General features: G+C 36.2%; 3 protein-coding genes across 3 annotated transcripts; all 3 read left to right on the top strand.

Moving 5' to 3' along the window:
* LOC110930765 (GDSL esterase/lipase At1g28580) lies at positions 1–1116 on the top strand. The gene is made up of 4 exons (XM_022174135.2): positions 1–289; positions 450–677; positions 756–906; positions 1004–1116. Exons 1-4 carry the CDS (start codon positions 28–30, stop codon positions 1008–1010), a joined length of 648 nt encoding a protein of 215 aa, XP_022029827.1. The 5' UTR covers positions 1–27; the 3' UTR covers positions 1011–1116.
* On the top strand, positions 1016–1885 carry LOC110932575 (GDSL esterase/lipase At1g28640-like). Its single transcript, XM_022175902.1, has 3 exons — positions 1016–1277; positions 1649–1764; positions 1871–1885. Exons 1-3 carry the CDS (start codon positions 1016–1018, stop codon positions 1883–1885), a joined length of 393 nt encoding a protein of 130 aa, XP_022031594.1.
* Positions 1886–5149: 3264 nt separating this feature from the next.
* Positions 5150–12054, top strand: LOC110930766 (GDSL esterase/lipase At1g28580). The gene is made up of 6 exons (XM_035986354.1): positions 5150–5411; positions 5572–5799; positions 5878–6026; positions 6124–6241; positions 11197–11358; positions 11730–12054. Exons 1-6 carry the CDS (start codon positions 5150–5152, stop codon positions 11975–11977), a joined length of 1167 nt encoding a protein of 388 aa, XP_035842247.1. The 3' UTR covers positions 11978–12054.
* Positions 12055–12591: the final 537 nt, after the last annotated feature.

Below are 12591 nucleotides of genomic sequence, written 5' to 3'. Positions count from 1 at the left end.
AGACCAATTTTTTATCTCTGTTTTCCAATGGCTTCTTCTTCAATCTCCATAACTTCTGGAGTTTTTTTGGTGATTTTTGTGTGGCTATGGAGTAGTTGTTTGTATGCTAATGGATGCTATACGTCCATCATCAGCTTCGGTGACTCCCTTGCTGACACCGGTAACCTTAAACACCTCGCCTCGATATCCAACCGAGTGCTTCCACTTTTTTTACCACCTTACGGCGAAAACTTCTTGAATCAATCCACCGGACGTTGTTCTAATGGCCGCCTCATCATCGACTTCCTTGGTAAACAATTTAGTTTAGTTTTGCTAATGATCAGATCTATATGTATTTATTTATTTATATACAAAACAAAACATATTCTGGTTGTTTCAGATCTAGATTTAGCAATGATAATACTGCATTTTAAGTTCGAATTTCAGTTCTTTTTTCTCTGTTTATGCAGCTGAGAGGCTCGGGTTGCCATTGGTACCACCATTTCTACAAGACAAGGGGAACAACAACATGGTGACATTCAAACAAGGAGTGAATTATGCAGTGGCGGGTGCAACAGCGTTGGATCGATCAGTTCTTGAACCAAGAGGGATTGTAAATCCCATGACAAATGCGTCTTTAGGAGTTCAGTTAGCATGGTTTAAACAATCATTGCCTTCTATTTGTGGCAACGAATCAAGTAACTAACACCATTTTCTTTATTCAAACCCAAGTTAGTAGGTTCTTGTTTATACTAACTGATCATAATTCTTGATAGATTGTAGAGATTTTATTGGACGATCTTTGATCCTTGTCGGAGAGATCGGAGGAAATGATTACAACTATCCAATTCTTTGGGGAAAATCCGTCGAAGAGGTTGAATCATTTGTTCCTCTTGTTATCGATATATCATCATCTCAGCAATCGATGTAAGAACCTACAATAATCATACAAGATTGGACTTTTAAATAATGTTATATCATTAGATGATAAATTAATTTCTTTAGATCTAACTTTTAATTACAGGAATTGATTGAAATGGGTGCCAAGACACTAGTTGTTCCAGGAAACTTTCCAGTTGGATGCTCTGCATCCTATTTGACAGTTTGCGGTTCGGAGAAAGAAGAGTATGATCATGTGACCGGATGCCTCGTTAGGTTAAACCAGTTTGCTGAATACCACAACAAATTGCTACAAACAAAATTAAAGCAAGTTCAAGATCTTCATTCTGATGTCAACATCTTCTATGCCGATTACTACAATGCTGCCATGGAAATCTACCTTTTTCCGTATAAATATGGTAAATAAACTTGAATTAATAACAACTTTCACTCCTACATATTCCTGACACGACCTGAAACATGACACAAAAATAGACAGGTTTTGGATTGTCAAACATGTCGTGTTTGGATTGACATGTTTAACCCGTTTAATCAAACAAGCCAGCCACCAACCCGTTTGACTAGTCTAGATAATTGAAATGGGTCTTGTTGGGTTTACACGATTTTAAGTGTATCCGAGTTAGGATTGAAGTCTTTTACCCAAACAAACATATGGGTCGTGTTCAAGTTTATAATTCAAATATTCAATGTGCCAACCCGAAACTATCAACCCACCTACCCAACACGCTTGTCATCTGCATTATCAATTCATGTTTGTTACATGTTTTAGGGTTCACCAACGGAGCTTTGAAGGCATGTTGTGGAGGTGAAGGGCGGTATAATGTCGATCCATCAGTGGAATGTGGAGATGCATCTGCAACCGTGTGTGATGAACCCGATACATATGTCAGTTGGGATGGAATACATCTAACCGAAGCAGCATACAAAATAATTTCCAAAAATTTGTTTTCTACACCTCAATTTAATTCATTATGTTCTACATTAACTTCAGGAGTTGGGTCATTAGGTTCTATATGAGCAATTTGTATGAAATATGTGTTAGTAATTTTGTAACAAACATAATTTATAAAACTATGTGTTATTAATTTTGGCTACAATGAATAGTGAGTGTGAACTACTTGGTTTTTAATATATATTAATACTAGGTTAGAATCCCCTGTATTACACGGGTTAAATAAATGTAATTTAATATATTAAATAATAAAAAGTTATATCTTTATGAACCTCGTATATTGTACAGGTTAAATAAATGTAATTTTATATATCAAATAATAAAAAATAGTTATATCTTTAAAAACCATGTGCATTACACAGATTAAATAAATGTAATTTTGTGTACTAAATACTAAAAATGTCATACCTTTAAAAAACTCATGTATAATCGGGTTGAATAAATCTACCAAATAATAAAAATATTACATCTTTAAAAACCTCGTATATTACACGTGTTGAATAGATCTAAAAAAGAGTTATATCTTTAAAAACCATGTGTATTACACATATTAAATAAATGTAATTTGTATATTAAATACTAAAAACGTGTATCTTTAAAAAAACCCGTGTATAGTCGGTTTGAAAAATCTACCAAATAATATAAAAAAATTGTATCTTTAAAACCCCGTGTATTACATGTGTTGAATAAATCTAATTTTACATAGTAAATGATAAAAAGTTATATCTTTAAAAACTTCGTGTATTACACGTGTTATATAAATGTAACTTTGTATAGTAAATAAAAAAAGTTATATTTTTAAAAAGCCCGCGTTTTACACGAGTTGAATAAATATAATTTTGTATACCAATTAATAAAAAAAGTTATATTTTTAATAAATTGGGATAACGTTTAATATTAATTTATTATTTATATATTTAATATAAGATAAGTAGAAAGAGAGATATTTGTTTTAAAAATATATTAAATTAACAATTTAGATTTGAGGATAATATTTTATTAAAGTATGATAAGATTTAATATTAATTTATTATTTATTTTTTTAGTTAATATAAGATAAGTATATATTTGAGGATACCTTCTATGAATGACAGGTGTCCAAAACTTGGTTTCTTTTATTATAGTAGATAGATTAATATTAATATTAATATTAATATTAATATTAATATTAATATTAATATTAATATTGATAATTTATAAAAAATAATAAGCTATAAAAATAAATGAAATTTATATAACACGCAATAAGAGGTTGTAAATTTGAGCTTGTGAGTATGTGGTAGGGGCGACAAATTTTGACACGGTCTGAACAATGATACAAAAAAATATGTTTTTGGTTGACTATACAAAAGAAACTTTTAAATTTTGTTTTGGGTTTTTTCTGTTTCCATTTTACATTGTTAGTCATAAAAATGCTAGTTTTATCACACTACATTATCTATTTGTCTCATTTATACTCACCAATAAACAATAATAATGTTAATTTTGTCACACCATATTATCTATTTGTCTCATTTACACTCACCATTAAACAAATTATCAATAACCCGTTCACAACCAGCAAACCGTTTATAACTCGTCAACATGTATGACTCATTTAAAAAAATGGGTTAAACAGGTCGAGTTTGGGTTGACCCGAATTTATGTGTGTGCGCCTGTGCGGGTTATGGTTGAAACCTTTGACACCAGAAAAAACGAGATTTTGAATGAAATTAAACTGGGTTTTCTTTGAAAAAAGCTGAAGAACACGTTGATCGGGTTGTTGAATCATTGATTGATGACGAAAATCACACTATAATGTAGTGATTATTGAGATAGTAAGTGAAGAAAATGTTGGAGATGGTGGGTTTTGAAAATGGTGGGTTTTGAAGTAACTGGGGAGAAGAAGGAAGAAGAAACGATGAGATTGACTAAAATACCTTTTCTCTTTATTTTAAAATTTGCCACATGTCATAATCCTATGGCTTCCTATCCTTCCTAGCCAAAATTAACTTCCTATTTGATCTTTTCCCTTAAGAACTATTACATATATATTAAAAGTTTCCACTATTCCCACATCCCTATCGTTTCAAAGAAAATCTTCTTAAACTATTAATCGTAGGCAATAATAAAGTTGTTATCTAGACTTATATTCACACAATTAGTTATGAAGATGAACCCTTTTTAATTCCAAAATCCATCTTAATTTATTTTCTTTACATAATAGAATTAATGTGCAAATATTAGCCAGTCTTAATCAACTAAATGTTAATATAAAAAAGCAAAAAAAAATATTTGAGTTAATTACTGTTTTCATCCTTGTGGTTTGTCAAAAATCATTATTTCAGTCCATTAGTTTAAAAATTGCGATTTCAGTCCCTATAGTTTCACTTTCGTAACCATTTCAATCCATTATTCTGTTAAGTACAGGGACTGAAATGATTACGCGGTGGACTGAAATAGTTACGAAAGTGAAACCATAGGGACTAAAATCGCAATTTTTAAACTAATTGACTGAAATAGTGATTTTTGACTTTGACAAACCACAGGGACGAAAACAATAATTAACTCAAAATACTTTTAAAGTTATATTTTTATGTAATTGATTTTATTAAAATAAAAAATATATAATTAGTCATTTAATAAACTCATTAAGGGTAAAATAGTTATTTTATAAGAGTATTTTTATTGAAATAGATAAATACGTAGCATATTGGGTTTAGAGTAAACTTCCGTTTTGCTCCCTGTGGTTTGGTCACTTTAACTGTTTTGCCTCAAACCTTTCAAAATAGCCATTTTACTCCCTGATCTATGAAGGCCTTCATGATTTTGCTCCCCGCCCCTAAACGTCATCCATTTTAACAGTTAGGGTTTTAAGCTGGAATTGTAAAGGGAGGGTTGGGAAAAGACATAATTGCCCCTCAGGTGTTTTGCACGTGACAGACTTTAACTGTAAAAGTGGATGACGTTTAGGGGTGGGGAGCAAAATCATGATGGCCTTCATAGACGAGGGAGTAAAATGGCTATTTTGAAAGGTTTGGGGCAAAACCGTTAAAGTGACCAAACCACAGGGAGCAAAACGGAAGTTTGCTCTTGGGTTTAAGAAGGTGAAACATGTAATTAAATTTAGCGATTGAAGAAATATGTAATAAGGCTTCTTTGGAGGAGGATTGGGAAATTTGTAAAAATCCCTATTAATTTTATCATGATGTATCACATGATATCATCATATTCTTAATTTGTATTGTCTTGTATAAACTATAATATAATTATTTTAATCAAGCATCTACGAATAAACTAATGTCAACAAACAGACCAATTTTTTATCTCTGTTTTCCAATGGCTTCTTCTTCAATATCCATAACTTCTGGAGTTTTTTTGGTGATTTTTGTGTGGCTATGGAGTAGTTGTTTGTATGCTAATGGATGCTATACGTCCATCATCAGCTTCGGCGACTCCCTTGCTGACACCGGTAACCTTAAACAGCTCGCCTCGATATCCAACCGAGTGCTTCCACTTTTTTTACCACCTTACGGCGAAAACTTCTTGAATCAATCCACCGGACGTTGTTCTAATGGCCGCCTCATCATCGACTTCCTTGGTAAACAATTTAGTTTAGTTTTGCTAATGATCAGATCTATATGTATTTATTTATTTATATACAAAACAAAACATATTCTGGTGGTTTCAGATCTAGATTTAGCAATGATAATACTGCATTTTAAGTTCAAATTTCAGTTCTTTTTTCTATGTTTATGCAGCTGAGAGGCTCGGGTTGCCATTGGTACCACCATTTCTACAAGACAAGGGGAACAACAACATGGTGACATTCAAACAAGGAGTGAATTATGCAGTGGCGGGTGCTACAGCGTTGGATCGATCAGTTCTTGAACCAAGAGGGATTGTAAATCCCATGACAAATGCGTCTTTAGGAGTTCAGTTAGCATGGTTTAAACAATCATTGCCTTCTATTTGTGGCAACGAATCAAGTAACTAACACCATTTTCTTTATTCAAACCCAAGTTAGTAGGTTCTTGTTTATACTAACTGATCATAATTCTTGATAGATTGTAGAGATTTTATTGGACGATCTTTGATCCTTGTCGGAGAGATCGGAGGAAATGATTACAACTATCCAATTCTTTGGGGAAAATCCGTCGAAGAGGTTGAATCATTTGTTCCTCTTGTTATCGATATCATCATCTCAGCAATCGATGTAAGAACCTACAATAATCATACAAGATTGGACTTTTAAATAATGTTATATCATTAGATGATAAATTAATTTCTTTAGATCTAACTTTTAATTACAGGAATTGATTGAAATGGGTGCCAAGACACTAGTTGTTCCAGGAAACTTTCCAGTTGGATGCTCTGCATCCTATTTGACAGTTTGCGGTTCGGAGAAAGAAGAGTATGATCATGTTGTTGGTAAATCAGAACTGCAAACAAGACAAATTAACGACACAGATCTGGGGCAATTTTCTGGGTTTTTTTCACTAAACTTCAAATCAACGATTACAAGAGGAATTGAAATTACTGAATGGAAAATACTTGAAGGGAAAAAACTTAAAAAACAATTACTCCTACAAATGCATAAATAACAGAAAGTTGAAAACTCCCACGTTGCATGACTTCCACGTATGACCTGTTCCTCCATGATCTCCTGAATAAACATGTGCAGAAAATGACTTCCACGTTTCACCTTTTACTCGGTCAAAGCTGACCAAGGCACATTAATTAACATTCTCCCCTTTAATGTGCACTTGTGTCACCAAGATCTTCCATGCCTAGCAGTGCTCGCATCTCACTGAATTTGATTCGTGGCAATGCCTTTGTCATAATGTCAGCTTTCTGCATATTTCCACTCACATGCTGAACACTAATCTGCCCTCTTTCTATGCATTCCCTAATGAAGTGATACTTGGTATCAATGTGCTTAGACCTCCCGTGAAACACGGGATTTGTCATTAGGGCGATTGCGGACTCGTTGTCAACCAACAGCTTCACACTTTGACCTGTCAACCCTATGAGTTCAGCCAGTAAACTTTTCAACCAGAGTGCTTGACACGCAGCGGATGTTGCAGCCATGAATTCGGCTTCGCAAGAGGACAACGCCACTGTTTTCTGTTTTTGAGATGAGCAAGTAATCAGGTTTCCAGAATAATAAAAAGCCATACCTGTTGTTGCCTTTCCGTCAACGGCATTGCATCCATGACCACTGTCACTAAACCCAATCAACTCGCCATCCCCATCTTTCCGGTACCTTAACCCGTAATCTAGTGATCCCTTCACGTACCTGAGAACTTGCTTCATAGCCATCAAATGGCTTTCTTTTGGACTCTCCATGAATCTGCTAAGTACTCCAACCGTGTACCCAAGATCCGGACGGGTGTGAAGTAGATACCGCAAGCTACCAATAATACGTCTATAGCTTGTGGCATCAACCGGTTTTCCAGTTTCATCTTTGGTTAGTTTTAACTTTGGATCCATTGGCCACTGTGATGGGTTGCAATCCAGTAATCCAGCTGATTGCAAAATCTTTTTAGCATACCCACCTTGACAAATAGTTATTTCCCCTTCCTTCTGTTCAACTTTTATACCCAAATAATATGACAATTTACCAAGGTCAACCATATCAAACATTTTGTTCAGCTTTTGTTTGAAGTCACATACCTGTTTATCATCAGACCCAGTCACGATCAGGTCGTCGACATACACACCTACTATCAAACTTGTCTTCGACCCTTGAAGTTTGTAAATGGCTTGTTCCTGTGGACACTTCAGAAAACCAACTCGTTTTAAAGCTTTGTCGAGTCGCTGGTTCCAAGCTCTTGGAGCCTGCCTTAGTCCATATAAGGCTTTGTGCAATTTGTACACCATTCTTTCTTTTCCAGCAATAACAAAACCATCCGGTTGAGAAACGTATACCTCTTCCTGTAGTTCCCCGTTCAGAAATGCTGATTTTACGTCTAGATGATAAACCGGCCATCCTTCTTTTGCAGCTATGGCCAAAATTAATCGAATCGTTTCTAAACGCGCTACCGGTGCAAACACCTCCTCAAAATCGACGCCTTTTCGCTGCACATAACCTTTTGCAACGATTCTCGCTTTGTGTTTAGTAATCTTACCATCAGCATCCTTCTTCAATTTGAAGACCCACTTGAGACCAATCGCTTTGTGACCTGCTGGAAGGTCACATAACTCCCATGTTTTGTTCTTCTTAATTGATTCAATCTCCGCTTTCATTGCTTCTTGCCATTCTTTATCAACAATTGCTTCTTTGTAAGATGATGGCTCGTCTCCAATTAGCAACAACTCATCAGGTTCCAATTCAATCGGAACCGTTTCATCATAAATTTCATTAATGGAACGATAACCTTGAAAAGGAACATTATCGATATCTGACCTGTTTGGCGAATCACTACTCCCCTGACTTCCAATTGACCCACTTGAAAATGACTGCAATCTCGAAGACTCATGTGATGTTCCTTGTTCGCCATGAACTGTTGTGGGTGTGTGAATTGCTGATGTCGCTGATTCTCCAGGAGGTGAATTAGGGCTTGTTTCAATATTAGGCATGCTATTAACTGAACTGGGCCCTGGTTGAATAATAACTTTTGCATTACCCCATGTTTCACGTGACTTGGGCTGACTTTCTTGGGCTTCATTCCAGGCCCAAGTCCTTGTTTCATCAAAATCACGACCTTTCACTCGTGCAACACAAATTCGGTTCTGACTAGGGCAAAACAAGCGACAACCTTTACTTTCTGGTTCAACCCCAAGATATACCATCTTTAAGCTTCGATCACTAAGCTTTCCAAGATGAGTTTCAGTCTTTCTCACATGAGCGATACAACCGAAAATTTTTAAATGCCCCAATTTTGGTTTCCTCCCCTTCAATCCTTCGTAGGGTGTCTTATATTTGAAACCTTTTGTTGATACTCGGTTCAGTAAATAAACTGAGTGTCTTACAGCCTCCCCCCAAAAAGGTTCAGGTACCGACATCGTTTTTAGAAGTGACCGAGTTACCTCCAGAATGGTTCTATTGCGACGTTCTACAACACCATTCTGCTGTGGAGAGTAAGGGACCGTTAGTTGACGTTTAATCCCTTGCTCTTCACAAAATTGGTTAAACAATTTTGAGGTAAACTCACTGCCTCGGTCCGTTCGTAACATACAGACCTTTTGAGTTGTTTGTTTTTCAGCTTCTACTTTGAAAATTTTGAATTTTGGCAATGCTTCATCTTTACTTTTTAGCAAGTAAACCCACATAAATCTACAATAGTCGTCAACAAGCAGTAAGAAATACTTGTTACCTCCAATGGTTTGTGGCGTTATTGGCCCGCACAAGTCGGCGTGAACCAATTCAAGTGGTTTGCTTGCTCGCCATTGTGCTTCGAGAGGGAACGATTGTCGGGTTTGTTTGGCGACTAAACAACCTTCGCACACCTGCCTTGGATGTTTAATGCGCGGTACACCTTCCACTAACTCATCTCGAACCAAACTTCCTAATGTTGTGAAGTTCACATGTCCGAGACGCGCGTGCCAAACCCATCCTTCATCATCTAAATTGGTCAAAAGACAAACAGGCTTGGAAGTGTGCAGTACTATTTTGTACAGCCTATTGGTTGAACGTTGTACCTTCATGATCAACTTACCCTCTTCATCCGATATCTTAAGATAATCGCCTCGCATCACAATTTCGTAACCTTCTTCAGTCATTTGACCCAAACTTATGATGTTACTATTGAGAGCCGGTATGAAGTACACTTCACGAAGCACGAACTGGTCCCCGTTTTTGCATTTAAATAATACTGTTCCTTTACCCCGTATTTCAACTCTTGACCCGTCACCAAATCGGACTTGACCCGTCACCTTCTCATCCAATTCAGCGAATAAATCTTTGGAACCAGTCATGTGATTACTGGCTCCGTTATCTAAATACCAAGTATTTGGGTTACGTTCAGCTTTATCATCGATGCAGGCTGGGAACACCTTGTCTTCATTTAGTAGCACCATGTTTTGAACTTTTTCTCCGTAAACAGTCAACAAAAGTGTCTGCTCCTCTTCTTGTGTCAAGTTCACCTCTTCATGTGCTTTCTTCCCTGCTTCACACTCTGAAGCATAATGCCCCAATTGATCACATTTAAAGCACTTAACATGCTTCTTATCTCGCGGCTTTCGAGACCCGTTTTGCATTTCATGGTGTGACCCGGCATTCCATCGACCACCTCTTCCTCGGTGCGACCCCCTGCCCCGTGTGTTGTGTCTTCCACCCCGTTCAACATTTGAACAACGTCCCCTTCCACCAGACGAATACCCTTTGCCCGGTGATTTCTGACCCAAGTGTGACTCGGACCGAGTGAGTAGCAACCCGCTCTCACTTGATGTGTTTCCCTTCCTCAATTTCAGCCTATCTTCATACGCTTTTAAACGCCCTACAGCCTCCTCAAACGGCATACTGTCCACATCCGAATATTGTTCCATCGACGCAACGAGTTGGAGATACCTATCTGGGACCGCATCCAACAATTTTCTAACCAACTTGCCGTCTTCAAGCGTTGACCCGAGACTGTTATACTTAGATCCCAAGCCACTTAATTTTCCCGCGAAATCATCAATCGACTCCTCGTCTTTCCTCTTCAATGATTCAAATTCACTATTGAGAGTATGTAGACGTGCCTTCTGAACCCGTTCGGCACCCACATATCGCGTCTTCAACGATTCCCAAATCTCCTTCGCCGTCTTCTTCTTTGCCACTTGCAACAAGACGTCTTCTGGGATCGCTTGGAAGATGAATGCTCGAGCCGTTTTGTTTTTCTTCTCGTCTAACACCGCATTGGCGGGCGGTTCAACGGACTCCCACAAGCCTTGAGCGTCCATAACAGCCTCCATCTTGATCGCCCATGTGGTGTAGTTTGTCGCGGTTAATGTCGGGATTTGTAGTGATACGGAATTAGTTTCTTTGGGGATTAACGAGGTTGTAGCATCTGTATTCATGGTGTTGAATCGTAGGTATTTGGGCATACAATGATCGATAACGGGGCTCTGATACCAATTGTTGGTAAATCAGAACTGCAAACAAGACAAATTAACGACACAGATCTAGGGCAATTTTCTGGGTTTTTTTCACTAAACTTCAAATCAACGATTACAAGAGGAATTGAAATTACTGAATGGAAAATACTTGAAGGGAAAAAACTTAAAAAACAATTACTCCTACAAATGCATAAATAACAGAAAGTTGAAAACTCCCACGTTGCATGACTTCCACGTATGACCTGTTCCTCCATGATCTCCTGAATAAACATGTGCAGAAAATGACTTCCATGTTTCACCTTTTACTCGGTCAAAGCTGACCAAGGCACATTAATTAACACATGTAACCGGATGCCTCGTTAGGTTAAACCAGTTTGCTGAATACCACAACAAATTGCTACAAACAAAATTAAAGCAAGTTCAAGATCTTCATTCTGATGTCAACATCTTCTATGCCGATTACTACAATGCTGCCATGGAAATCTACCTTTTTCCGTATAAATATGGTAAATAAACTTGAATTAATAACAACTTTCACTCCTACATATTCCTGACACGACCTGAAACATGACACAAAAATAGACAGGTTTTGGATTGTCAAACATGTCGTGTTTGGATTGACATGTTTAACCAGTTTAATCAAACAAGCCAGCCACCAACCCGTTTGACTAGTCTAGATAATTGAAATGGGTCTTGTTGGGTTTACACGATTTTAAGTGTATCCGAGTTAGGATTGAAGTCTTTTACCCAAACAAACATATGGGTCGTGTTCAAGTTTATAATTCAAATATTCAATGTGCCAACCCGAAACTATCAACCCACCTACCCAACACGCTTGTCATCTGCATTATCAATTCATGTTTGTTACATGTTTTAGGGTTCACCAACGGAGCTTTGAAGGCATGTTGTGGAGGTGAAGGGCGGTATAATGTCGATCCATCAGTGGAATGTGGAGATGCATCTGCAACCGTGTGTGATGAACCCGATACATATGTCAGTTGGGATGGAATACATCTAACCGAAGCAGCATACAAAATAATTTCCAAAAATTTGTTTTCTACACCTCAATTTAATTCATTATGTTCTACATTAACTTCAGGAGTTGGGTCATTAGGTTCTATATGAGCAATTTGTATGAAATATGTGTTAGTAATTTTGTAACAAACATAATTTATAAAACTATGTGTTATTAATTTTGGCTAGAATGAATAGTGAGTGTGAACTACTTGGTTTTTAATATATATTAATACTAGGTTAGAACCCCTTGTATTACACGGGTTAAATAAATGTAATTTAATATATTAAATAATAAAAAGTTATATCTTTATGAACCTCATATATTGTACAGGTTAAATAAATGTAATTTTATATATCAAATAATAAAAAATAGTTATATCTTTAAAAACCATGTGCATTACACAGATTAAATAAATGTAATTTTGTATACTAAATACTAAAAATGTCATACCTTTAAAAAACTCATGTATAATCGGGTTGAATAAATCTACCAAATAATAAAAATATTACATCTTTAAAAACCTCGTATATTACACGTGTTGAATAGATCTAAAAAAGAGTTATATCTTTAAAAACCATGTGTATTACACATATTAAATAAATGTAATTTGTATATTAAATACTAAAAACGTGTATCTTTAAAAAAACCCGTGTATAGTCGGTTTGAAAAATCTACCAAATAATAAGAAAAATTGTATCTTTAAAACCCCGTGTATTACATG

This window comes from Helianthus annuus, chromosome 17, assembly GCF_002127325.2.
Source record: "Helianthus annuus cultivar XRQ/B chromosome 17, HanXRQr2.0-SUNRISE, whole genome shotgun sequence".
Lineage (NCBI taxonomy): Eukaryota > Viridiplantae > Streptophyta > Magnoliopsida > Asterales > Asteraceae > Helianthus > Helianthus annuus.
Note: the sequence above shows the minus strand (reverse complement) of the source record. Positions and strands in the feature narration are given on the sequence as shown.

Excerpts from the sequence above, each read along its gene's own strand:
- LOC110930766 (XM_035986354.1), top strand. The coding sequence starts at position 5,150 with ATGGCTTCTTCTTCAATATCCATAACTTCTGGAGTTTTTTTGGTGATT. Across the intron at positions 5,800-5,877 it reads TATTTGTGGCAACGAATCAA|ATTGTAGAGATTTTATTGGA; the intron begins GTAACTAACACC and ends AATTCTTGATAG. Across the intron at positions 6,242-11,196 it reads AGAGTATGATCATGTTGTTG|TAACCGGATGCCTCGTTAGG; the intron begins GTAAATCAGAAC and ends AATTAACACATG.
- LOC110932575 (XM_022175902.1), top strand. The coding sequence starts at position 1,016 with ATGGGTGCCAAGACACTAGTTGTTCCAGGAAACTTTCCAGTTGGATGC. Across the intron at positions 1,278-1,648 it reads CCTTTTTCCGTATAAATATG|GGTTCACCAACGGAGCTTTG; the intron begins GTAAATAAACTT and ends TACATGTTTTAG.
- LOC110930765 (XM_022174135.2), top strand. The coding sequence starts at position 28 with ATGGCTTCTTCTTCAATCTCCATAACTTCTGGAGTTTTTTTGGTGATT. Across the intron at positions 290-449 it reads CCTCATCATCGACTTCCTTG|CTGAGAGGCTCGGGTTGCCA; the intron begins GTAAACAATTTA and ends CTGTTTATGCAG. Across the intron at positions 678-755 it reads TATTTGTGGCAACGAATCAA|ATTGTAGAGATTTTATTGGA; the intron begins GTAACTAACACC and ends AATTCTTGATAG.